This window comes from Globicephala melas, chromosome 4 (genome assembly GCF_963455315.2).
Source record: "Globicephala melas chromosome 4, mGloMel1.2, whole genome shotgun sequence".
Lineage (NCBI taxonomy): Eukaryota > Metazoa > Chordata > Mammalia > Artiodactyla > Delphinidae > Globicephala > Globicephala melas.
The window spans coordinates 123,046,315-123,059,194 of NC_083317.1; the positions used below are offsets into that span (position 1 = coordinate 123,046,315).

General features: G+C 33.4%; 1 protein-coding gene across 2 annotated transcripts in view; it reads left to right on the plus strand.

Moving 5' to 3' along the window:
* XRN1 (5'-3' exoribonuclease 1) overlaps nt 1-12,880 on the plus strand; it is a 100,795-nt gene that overhangs the window by 29,529 nt on the left and 58,386 nt on the right. For both annotated transcript variants that reach the window (XM_030873309.3, XM_030873310.3), the window contains exons 16-20: nt 3,899-4,068; nt 5,280-5,400; nt 5,500-5,598; nt 9,748-9,851; nt 12,267-12,398. In XM_030873309.3, coding sequence (XP_030729169.1) covers nt 3,899-4,068; nt 5,280-5,400; nt 5,500-5,598; nt 9,748-9,851; nt 12,267-12,398 — 626 coding nt within the window. The remainder of the gene's footprint in view (nt 1-3,898; nt 4,069-5,279; nt 5,401-5,499; nt 5,599-9,747; nt 9,852-12,266; nt 12,399-12,880) is intronic.

Below are 12,880 nucleotides of genomic sequence, written 5' to 3' on the forward strand. Positions count from 1 at the left end.
CTAAAGCAAGGCTTAAAGGGAGACTTAAGGTTCTAGATGCTTATCCTAAGCAATAAGACATTTTAAAATAAATTAAGCTTCCTACCATCAGAAGCTAGAAAAACAAGAGCAATTTAAATCCAAACTAAGCAGAATGAAGGAAATAAAAATAGCAGAAATCTATGGAAAATGTGCAAACAATAGAGAAAAATGAAATGAAACCAAAAGTTGGTCCTCTGAAAAGATTAATAAAATTGATAAATCCTAGCTAGACAGATCAAGAAAGGCTGAGAAAAGCCAGAGCACGAGGGGAGAACACATAAATTGCCAATATTTGGAATGAAAGAAGAGGTGTCCTATAAATTCTACAGCTATTAAAAGAATCCGTAAGGGATATTGTGAACAATTTTATGACAACGAATTCAGCAACCTAAGTGAAATGAACACAGTTCTTTAAAGACACAGTTTAGCAAAACTGACCAAAAAACATGTAAAAATCTGAGTAGTCCTATATCTTTTAAAGACATTTAGTTTCATGATTTAAAATCTTCTCACAAAGAAAATTCTAGGTTCAGATGTCTTGACTTGTGAATTCTAGCAAGCATTCAAGGAAGAAATAATACTAATTTTACACAAACTTTGAGAACATAGAATAGGAATAATCACTTCCCAATATATTAGACCAGCATGATGCAGATACCCATAGTAAATGATGTTACAAGAAAAGAAAATTACTTGCTAATATCCTTCCTAAAAGTAAATGCAAAAACGTTTAACAAAATAAAGCCAGATGGGATCCAATAATATGTTAGAAGGATAATACTCATAACCAAATGTCATTTATTTTAGAAACAGTGTTGATTTGCGATGTGATTTACCACACTATCAGTATTCAACATCCAATTTTAATAAAAATGCTCAACATACAGTACTAGAAATAAGATGACACTTCCTCAACCAGATAAAGTGCATCTTAAAAAAACTTGCTAACAATATACTTAATAGTAAAATTTTGAATGTTTTCTCTGTAAAATCAAGAGTAAGACAAGGATGTTTATTCTAACCAATTCTATTACTGTACTGGAAGTCCAGTGTATTAAGTCAAGGAAAAGAAATAAAGGCATGCAAATTAGAAAGGAAGAAGAAAAATTGTTTTTATATGCACATAGCACTATTACATATATAAAAAATTCTAAGCAATCTTCAAAAAGATACTCTAACCAATAAGGAAATTTAGCAGGGTCACAGAAAATCTATACAAAATCTATATAAAATCTATACAAAATTCAATTGTTTCTATATACTAGTAGTAAACAATTGGAAAATATAAATTTTTTTAAATAAAAAGATTTTTATTCTGCTTTCAATAGCATTAAGATATATAAAATACACAGTTACAAATTTAACAGCATGCACACTGAATACTACAATAGTGTTGAGATACAGAAACCTAAATAAATGGAGGGACATACCATGTTCAAGGAATAGAAGATTTAGTATTGTTAAGATGTACCCTCTTCCCAAATTGGTCTTTGGACTCAACATAATCCCAATGAAAAGGCCAGCAGATTTTTGTGTAGAAATCAGAAATCCTAAAGTCTTTATGAAATTGCAGAGGATCTAGAGTAGCCAAAGCAATCTATAGGAAGAAAAACAATACTGGAAGACTTTCATTCTCTGATTTCATGACTTACCATGAAGCTAAAGTAATCAAGGGAGTATGTTATTTACATGGCAATAGACAGATCAGTGGAACAGAATTGAGTCCAAACATAGATCTATACTTGTCCAGTTAATAAATTTTCAATTAAGACATCAAAGCTATTCAATGGGTAAAGAAAAAGCTTTTCAACAATTGGTGCTGAAACAGCTGGCTATATATGTTGAAAAAACCTGTACACTAATGTTCAGAGCAACTTATTTGTGATAACCCCAAACTGGAAAAAATTTGAATATCCTTCAATGGGTGAGTGAGTAAAAAAACTGTAGTACATCCATATAAAGGCATACTACTCAGCAATAAAAAGAACTATTGATATAAACAACGGATGGAAAAAAGTTCATCTGAGTGAAAAAGTCAATCTTGGAAGGTTTTATATAGTTCCATTTATATAATATTTTTGAAATGACAAAATTATTGTAATATAAAACACATCAGTGGTTGTTAGGGGTTAGGGTTGGAGATAGGGTGTGACTATAAAGGGATAACATGAAGGGGTTTCTTTATGATGATGTGACAGTTCTGTATTCCAGTTTTAGTGGTGGTTACATGAATCTCTACATATGATAAAAATTCCATAGTACTGTATACACACACAAAATTTAGATATAAAAACTAGTGAAATCCGAATAAATCTGTAGTAGTGATGTACCAGTGTCAATTTTCTGGTTTTGATGATGTACTGTGGCTGTAAGATGTTATCATTGAAAGGTACATGGGAACACACCATACTAATTCTGTAAATTCTTATGAATCTTAATGTTTTTTGCCACTGTACACATGCTATGAAAAAAGGACTTGTGTGTTTATGTATTCTTTTTGTTTGTTTGTTTGTTAATGCATTCTTTTCTGTTGTTGTTGTTAATGCATTCTTATATATCAGAGATTTTATTTTTATAAGGTAGAATCCCCAAAGCAGGAATGCTTGGTTAATGAGAATGTGTATTTTTTGTTTTAATGAATATTACCAGTATTCTTTTTCAAGAAGACTGGTCTAATTTACACCAGCAATATTTAAGTGCCTACTTCTCTGCTTTTCTAGTCCTGAATATTATTGCTTTATTTAATTTTGATGATAAAGTCTACTGATGATAAAGAATGCCATTCATTCAAATTTATTTTTCCCTGATTCCTAATTTAAGTATATTTTGATGTATGTTTGTCTTTTGCATTTTCTCTTTTGTAAATTGTCTGTCTATATCCTTTTCCTCATTTTCTTTCTTTGATTTTGAACAACTCTTTTTATATTAGGAATATTTTTCCCCAGTGTGGCATTTGCCTGTTGATTTTTTTGTGACATCTTTTATCACATACATTTTCTTTTACTTGAAAAATGTCTTTTTCCTTAAAGCTGTTCAGCTTTTTCCTGCCTAAGAGTTTTTCACTCCAAATTATCAATAATCTCCTAGATTTTTTCCCATTATTTTTGTTGTCTCATTACTCTGATACTTGCTTTTATATACGGTATGATATTGGAAAATATATGTGCTTTCTCTCCTAGCTGGATAGCTAGTTATGACAAAAGCGTTATTTAAATATCTGAAATACCATGTTTGACGTAGATTTGGATTTGTTTTTGAACTCTGTTTTGTTCTTCTGGTCTGTGGGTCTCTTGTGGTGTCAATACTTAAATGTTTTGCTTACAGGTAGTTTTATAAAAAGTGATAGGATCTGGTAAGACAAGTTCCTGGTAACTTTGTGCAGCTCACACATTCATCCTTCCAATATGAACGCTAACATCATTTTGTCCTTTAAAAAGAAGTATTTTAAACCATTGTGATTTGATTGGAATTATGTTATAAATACAAAAGATAATTGGAAAGATGAACATACCTATACCATTGTACAATTTGTAAAGTAAGAGATCAATGAGCAGTGAATTAAGATAAATTATAATTACGATCAATTCATATTTAAATTTTGATTTTCTGCTGATTTTATCCACACGTTAGTGATTGCTGTTAGAGTGATAGTTTCAGAGGAATTTGTAGTGACAAGCAATATTCTAGGGCCCTTTGAAACAAGAATAGCACATCTGTTTTTCATTTAATGAAATGGAAAAGAATTGTATTAGTTAAGATTTTTGTTTTTCAAGAACACAAATAGTAATTCTGTATTCCTAGGGAAAATATTTATTCTGTATGTTGAGATTACAGACTTTTTGTATTTTTAACCCCTCTCTCCAATCTTTATATTCAGAAGCGATTGTTGGAAGCCATGGAGACATGCAACCACTCCCTGAAAAAAGAAGAGAGGAAAAGAAACCAACATAGTGAGTGCCTAATGTGCTGGTTTGATAGCGAGACAGAGTTCACGTACCCCTCCCCATGGCCAGAAAAGTTCCCTGCCATAGGACGATGCTGCGCCAGGTAATGTTGTTTGGTAATTTTTCAACAACAGAGAGCTCAAAAAAAAAAAAAAAAGCAAGCTTTTGAATATCTACTTGGAGAACTAACAAATAATTTATGACAGTTGTAGTCAATTGATAATGAATTACATGCAACTTGCCAAGAATCATAGCATCTCTCTCTTTCTCTCTCTCTCTCTCACAGTTGTTTCTATAGTTCTCTGCTTTGGTCCAATTCTGCTTCTCTGTTTTCGTCTTCTGTTAAAGTTGTCCTGCCCCTGTATATATCTGTTCTCTCCCTCAAGAAGTTCTATGAATTTTTGTTTCCATTGCCAGTGTCTGCTCTCAGCATTATTTGACATGCTATGACTTTGCCTCTTATACTCCCCAACCACCCAACTGGAAAGAAGGAGAACAAGAAATAAAAGAGCTCCTCTGGGGGCTTCCCTGGTGGTGCAGTGGTTGAGAGTCCGCCTGCCGATGCAGGGGACACGGGTTCGTGCTCCGGTCTGGGAAGATCCCACATGCCGCGGAGCGGCTGGGCCCGTGAGCCATGGCCGCTGAGCCTGTGCGTCCGGAGCCTGTGCTCCGCAACAGGAGAGGCCACAACAGTGAGAGGCCCGCGTACCGCAAAAAAAAAAAAAAAAAAAAAAAAAATAGCTCCTCTGTTTCTTGCCTCAAACCTATTTCTACTTTCTCTTCTTCATTAAGATGTCTTCCTTGTTTTTTCTCTTCTCTCATCTTCTCTGCAAATAATATCTAGATGGCAGTCGTGTTGCAGATAAACGTTTCTCAGTTATGATTTTTCCTTTTGTTAAAACAAAGAGAAAGATGAAATAGACATTATAAAATGTTTATTTTCCATTCTGGGTTTTGGAACATGGAGGATATAGAGATTTGTAGTATGTTTTGTATGTTCCTTTAGTATAAAAATCATGTATATATACATATATAATTTATATATTTTATATATATTATTTTTTTAATATATTATATATATATTTTAAATTAATGGGGAGGACGTCCACTCAGTATCTTACAGGCATGGTTGTGTCTGGATCAATACCAACGAAGAATCTGCTGCTCTATATTTTCTTTCTCTTAAAGGACGAATTGTTAATTCTCCTGTTAAAAGCAAGAAGGACTCTGGCAAAATACTGAAGGGAATGCTGAAAACCTGTGATTGCTTGCAATGTATGAATTTTAAATTAAATGCCTCCATTTATTTTCTAGGTATAGAATAATATCATTAGATGCTTGGCGTGTAGACATAAGCAAAAACAAAATAACCAGGGTTGACCAAAAGGCATTATATTTCTGTGGATTTCCTACTTTGAAACACATCAAACACAAAGTCAGTGGCTATTTATTTTCATAAAATTTTTTCACTTTATTGAATGTGAAGTGATAATGGAGAAAAAATTAAAATTAAATTCTATGACTTCTTTTAAAGTTTTTTTTGAAGAAAAGTGGGGTTCAAGTATTCCAGCAAAGCAGTCGTGGAGAAAACATGATGTTGGAAATATTAGTGAATGCAGAATCAGATGAACTTGTAAGTATTTTCTTCATTATATATTTCTTAGGTGGTTATTATGCATAAAACTGTTTTAGCTGCAACGTGTTTTCCAAAGTGGTATAACATGTAGTAACTCCAGAAGTTCACAGGAAATAAGGGTAAAGAAACATTTACACAAATTAAAGGACATATATAATTGTGACATAATGAGCAAAAAAAGTGCTGTAGGAATTTGAAGAGGAGATGAGCTGTGTGAGCTAAAGATTAAGTACAGATCTGTAAATGAAAATAAGCTTGAGCTGGGTGCTAAAAGAAAGATTATCACAAAGAGGAAAAAGGAGGGGAAAGGTATTCCAGTTGAAAAGAATAACATGAGCTGGGAGTTATAGTAAAAAATAAATGTGATACATTATCTTATTTTTTTTAACCTTTTTGTAGGTCTGAATTTTTTTTAATACTTTTTCTTTTTTTAGAGTAAATGTGATGTATTTGAGGAGAAGGAATAGATAAACCTGACTGAATCAGAGGACTTATATTGGGAAATAATAGACAATAAGGTTGAAAAAACAGATTGAGGCCAGATTATGGAGGACCTTGAATACCAGGCTAAGGAGTTTGGACTTATTTTTCATGACTGTTATCTTGAAATTGGTATTTTCATAAAGATTAATTTGGTGGCAATATAGTAGACTAAAGTGCATACAAAAAAATGGAAGAAAATGGAAAAGCCTGCAAGTTGAGGTTGTGGTTATAGAAGCCTTAGACAATAAGGACATAAACTGTGGAAATGGTAATAGATCTAGATGAACAGGACTAAATAAAATTCACAAGTTTCATCATTTGTTCAAAAATAGGGGATGAAAAGAAAAAGAAAATATTAAATATGCATCACTCTTAGATATCAGACTAATTAACTGAAAAACAATTACTGTTTATTGGAATAAAGAAGTTAAAATGGGAGAGGCACTGGCTTGAGGGGATTAATTATCAGTAATAGAATTTCAAGTTGGTGCTAGGACATTTAACTGGAGCCGCCCTTTCAGCCTTTCTCAACAGAGTTCCACAAGAGTTTTAAGCCCTCTTGCCCTAAGTCATCCGTTCGTTTATAATAGATTAATTTACCTTTTGTGCATTTAGAATGGTACTAGTTATGTACCATCCTTGGAAGAATTGGGGAAATACATAGTCAAATTGTTTTTTGTGTTCTGTGGTTCAGATGAAAAACTTCAGTCAAGAAAGGCAACTTATGGGCTTCCCTGGTGGGGCAGTGGTTGAGAGTCCGCCTGCCGATGCAGGGGACGCAGGTTCGTGCCCCGGTCCGGGAAGATCCCACATGCCGCGGAGCGGCTGGGCCCGTGAGCCATGGCCGCTGAGCGTCCGGAGCCTGTGCTCCGCAACGGGAGAGGCCACAAAAGTGAGAGGCCCGCGTACCGAAAAAAATAAATGAAAAAATAAATAAATAATTTAATTAATTAATTAAAAAAGAAAGGCAACTTATACACAGTTGAATACCTGGAGCTAGAGCTTGTAAAGCAATAGGGATATGTAGGGCGTTGGCAAGGAAGTGATGGCTGGGGCCTCGGGGCTCATTTCCTTGAAGAAAGGGGATTCTCAGGGTTCAAGGCCCCAGCATGAGGAAGTACCCATGGGTGGAAAGGGTGGAAAAGGAACCAGTAAAAGTTACATAGTGTTCAGAGAAGAAAGAGAATAATTCCCATGTTTAGTAGTGTCACAGAAGCATGGAGTAGATGGTACATACAGTTCAAGAAGAGTGAAAACTAAAATAAGGTCTGTGAGTTTGTCCTTTGGGCATCATTACTGGACTTTGAGGATTCCATTCCCATAGGTTGTTGGAGGCAGAAGTCCAATTCCTAAGTACTAATCCGGGACTCGTTAGGTGGGAAGTCGAGGTAGCAAGTCTTAAGCCCTTGGTTAAGAAGTTTATCATTGAAAAGAGGGCTAGAAACATAACTGTAGGTAAAGAAGAGGCAGCTCATTTAGCAAATCCGTACAAAAGAAGAGAGGTAGAGCTAAAGAAGAAAGGAGGTCTTAAAGGCACTGTAGAGGGAAAGGATGTGAAGTGGATTGCCTCTAGGGCTTACGGGGAAAGGATTAATCTAGGAAAGAAGGGAAAAGGATACTTAAGGGAGCCTAGTTCTAATGTTGAAACTTGTTTTATTTATCAGAATAGTCATTCTTTTATATGTTCACTGTAAGAGATGTCTAAATATAGTAAATAAAATAAAAAGTTACCCCCAAAAGTCTAAAAATAGTCATCTCTATTTGTTAAAGAAGTATTTGCTAATAATGATTAAGCATAATGAAAAGAAAAAATGTGAATCAAAATTTATATTTCAACTTCAGTTTCTACCACAAAGTTGTTGTCTGACCAACAGTAATAATAATAATAATGTTTCCTTTTAAGAATTTGTACTTAAGGTATTATTTCATACAGAATATTTATACAGTTGTCCCTCAGTATCCATGGGACATTGGTTCCAGGACTCCCCACTGATACCAAAATCTGTGGATGCTCAAGTCTCTTATATAAAATGGTGTAATATTTGCATATGACCTACACACATCCTGCCTTATACTTTAGATCATCTCTTTTACTTATAATACTTAATACAATATAAATAATTGTAAATACAATGTAAATGCTATGTAAATAGTTGCCAGCATTTGTTGAAACTTTCTGGAGTTTTTTCTTTTTGTTTTTTTAAATATTCTCCATCAGTAGTTGGTTTAATCTGCAGATGTGGAACCCATGGATACAGAGGGCCAACTGTGCAGTGTTTTATAGTTTAAAAAAGCTTTTGTGTATATTATTTTATCCTTAAATAAATATTGTGAGGTAGATGTTATAACTTCTTCTCATAAAAGAAAACTGAGACTCAGTGGGATTAAAGGATTTGCCTAAGAGTCCATAGCTGAAGAGAGGCAGAACCCAATTTTGGACCCATAGTTTCTAACTTGAAATAAGTCTAGTGTTCTTATTTAATTATACCAACCACAAACTGAAATGAATTACATATTTTAGATTCTGTTTTATGCTATCTGATTATTTGATATGAAATAATAATAGCCCTTTTCTAGACATCTATGCTGTTCTTTTCACTTTTCTCAGTTTCCATGAGAAAAATAAGCTGATAATCATGAGAATAATAGAATCATAGAATTTTACAACTGGATGGAATTTTGTGAGGCAGCTAATCCAGCTCATTAATTTTACAAATTAAAAAACTTAAATGGAGATTGGGAAAGGGACATTCACTCAGCTAGCTAGCAGCAGAACTAAGAACCTAGGTTTCTTGCTGAACATTATTTCTACTAATGTTGGCTATTATTGTGAACAGTAATACTCACATTATAGGTCAGTGTTCTTCTGTTTGATTTTACTGAAACCTGTTTTCTCGCCAAGTAATTTCATTTAGGATTAAAATCAGTGGGCCATCCTTCACTAATAACTGCCAGTGCTGCTGAACAAATGAGGAGGCAAGCTTCCTAGTGTTGAGATGTTTATACTGCAGAAAATTACTTTTAAGTTGGTCATAGTTCCCTTCTAATAAGAAGAGATTGGCAGAGGGGAAGGTAAAGTTGGTAAACTTATACAGATTCATAATAAATTAAAGAATAAAGAAAGGCAGATAAGTAAAAACAACTGAAAAAAAAATTTTTTTTAAGAAGGAAGACTTCTCTGGTGGTCCAGTGGTTAAGACTCCACGCTTCCACTGCAGGGGGCTAGGGTTCAATCCCTGGTCAGGGAACTAAGATCCTGCATGCCGCATGACATGGCCAAAAAAAATTTTTTAATAAAAATAAATAAACTTAAAGGAAAGGGAAAAAATCTAAAAGAACAGGAATCCTGGAAAATGTACTAGAAAGACAGAGAGTAGTTGGCAATAAAGGCACAACTTAGAGAAGAGAAATTTTAAAAATTGAATTCAAGTGGATGGAATAATTAAGTGGGAATAAAGCTGAGAAGAGCAGTTACTAATAGGGAATAATTGGCCTGAGCCATCAAATAATATTTTATATCTGTTTTAATTATTAAGGCATGGTTTTTATAGATTTTAAGTACACTGTTATAAACACAAGCCAGTTTTAATTATTTAATTTTGCCTCTGTAAAATTCTCTCTTGGACCTAAAACATGAATGAACTTTTCTGTTTTTACTTTAAGAGTGTTGAAAATATAGCTTCATCAGTGCTTGGGAAGTCTCTCTTTGTTAATTGGCCTCATCTTGAAGAAGCTAGAGTTGTTGGTGTATCAGATGGAGAAACTAAGTAAGATTTTATTTATAATTTTTAAAGTTTATATGTGCTTTGCTATTTGTTGGCTTTTATTCATACATTTTAACTGGTATAATATTTGTAAAATATTTACACTCTATAGTGAAAATGAAAGTCCTCTAATCATACCACTCCAGGTTCAACCACTATTGACAGTTTATTGTACATACCTTGAGATGCATATTTTTTATTAGTATTTTATTTTATTTTTTAAATTAAATTTTATTGGAGTATAGTTGCTTTATAATGTTGAGATGCATATTTTAGATGCATATATTATTTTTTCCCTTTTGCCTTCTTTTCCTTTCAATAGCTTGGAGGTTCTATATCCTAATTCTTTTCTACCAGTTATCATTATATAAATTAGCAAATATATTTCTTTCTGACAAGAATAAATAGCATATGTAACCTTACCTTTTCCATGCCTTTCCCAGGTTTCATTTAAATAATATATTAAAAAACACGTATCTTCTATTCTAAAAATAATTTCTTAACATTTTATTCAAGTTCACAATCATTTTATCAGTGATTATTTAGACAAGCTATTCTTTGTCATCTTTTACTTGGTCTGATATCTTGTTCTTTTGTTATTTTTCATGTCTAGAACTTTCTAAAGTAATTTTTTTTTTGGAGAAAATGTGAGGATGTTAATGTTTTCTGAGTTATTACATATCCAAAAGGTTTTTTTGGTTGTTTTTCTCATGCATAGGTTTAGAGTTAGAGGCCTAATCCTTTTTCCTTAGGTCTCTGCAAACGTATCTCAGTTGTGTTTTGTTGTGTAATTTTGTTGATGAGAAGTCAGTACCAGTATGAACTGGTATTGAACATTCTTTTTTAATCATCAAAATTCAGTTCCCCTGCCTTTTTGATGAAGTCCAGTTATCAGTTTTTAGTTTTATGGATCGTGTTTTTGGTCTAAGAACTCTTGACCTAGCCCTAGGTCCCAAAGAAGATTTTCTCCAAAAAGTTTTATAGTTTTACCTTCTCCTTTTACATTTAAATCCATGATCCATTTTGAATTAATTTTTATATAAAGTATGAGGTTTGGGTCAAGTTTCATATGTTTACCTATGAATATTGAATTAACTCGAGTACTATTTGTTGAAAAAACTCTCCTTCCTCCATTAGTTTGCTTTTACACCTATGTCAAAAATAAGTTGAGCATATTCGTATGGGTCTACTTGTGGGTTCTCTGTTTTGTTGCATTTGCCTCTATGTCTATTTTTATGCCTACACCACATTGTCTTGTTACTGTAGCTATGTAGTAAGTCTTAACCTTAGGTAGAGCGATTCCTTACTTTTTTTTTTTTTTCAAAATTGTTTTAACTATTTTTGGTCCTTTGCCTTTCTATATATAGTTTAGAATAATTTTTTTTTATATTTATAAAAATCTTTGAGAAATTTTGATAGGAATTGTACTAAACTTATAATCTGTGGAGATTTGACATCTTTACTATGTTGAGTCTTCTGATCCAAATGGATAAATGAAGCTCCATTTATCTCTCCATTTATTTTAATCTTTGATTTCTTTTATCACTATTTTGTTTCCTCAGCATACTGAACCTGTATATGTTTTGTTAGATTTATACCTACCTAAGTATTTAAAACTTTTTGGAGCAACTATAGATAGTATTATGTTTTCAATTTCAGTTTCCCCAGCCAGTATATAGAAATGTAATTGATTTCTGTATGTTGATTTTATATCCTAGGACCTGGCTAAACTTACTTCCCTGCCTTTTTTCTAAAGTCCAAGCCAGTTATTTTTTAGAATTCTGAATTTACCTAGTTGTTTCCTCTTAGTGTCATTTAAGTTGGTCCTCCATCCCACATGTTTCCTGTAAACTGGGAGTTAGGTATAATGGCTTGATTAGAATCAAGTTAAACTTTTTTAGCAAAACTACTTTATTGGGGCTTCCCTGGTGGCGCAGTGCTTGAGAGTCCACCTGCCGATGCAGGGGACACGGGTTCGTGCCTCGGTCCGGGAAGATCCCACATGCCGCGGAGCGGCTAGGCCTGTGAGCCATGGCCGCTGAGCCTGCGCGTCCGGAGCCTGTGCTCCTCAACGGGAGAGGCCACAACAGTGAGAGGCCCGCGTACCGCAAAAAAAAAAAAAAAAAAAAACTACTTTATTGAATTTGAGAGTATTAATTCTTTAAAATTTTATATTTTTATTATGTATTTAGTTTAATTTCTTATAGAGAAAGAATAATAATTTGTTTTAAATTTTGATTAAAATTTTTTACAAGTGTTTGTTCTGAAATTCATATTACAGTTTTTAAAAAGGAGGCTTTTTGTTTTTTGGGGTTTTGCCGTTATACCATGTAGAAATCTTTTCACTTTGAAGACTCACACTACTAGAACTCTATATTAAACCACAAATTTGCGGGTAATATAATTTTAATTTTTAAGGTTTTACTTGGAAGAACCTGCAGGAACACAGAAGCTTTATTTGGGAAGAACTGCACCACCCTCTAAAGTGGTCCATCTTGGAGACAAAGAACAATCTAACTGGACAAAAGAAGTACAAGGAATTTCAGAATAGTGAGTGTCATAAATAGTATTTAATGTCATTGAACTAGAATGTGGTGGTCTAATGTACTTATTTTTTAACTTATTTTCCACTTAGTGTGATTACTCTGAATACTGACTGCATCTTCATTTTATGGTCTAAAAAAGTAATGAGTTCTAATTTAAAATAAAATCTGGTTAGCAGCAGTTAGAACCTTGCCCAGTTTGTCACTAAAATACTTCATGATGTACAAAAAAAAAAGAAAAGACATAATCACTTACACTAGGAATACACAGTTCATAAGTTGCCTGAATTTGAGAGTTAATTTCACTAACCATAAGGCCATTGAATTTCTTGGCCACATGTAACTAATAAAAATAGGAGGGCATACTCTCCTTTGTTCTTCACCCTTCCCTCCTCCCTACTCCCCTCCTCCCTACACCCAAGTCCCTTATGCTCTGAATTCAGAAATGCAAGGTCTATACCAGCTAAGTAAAGAAGAAGCTAACCCTCC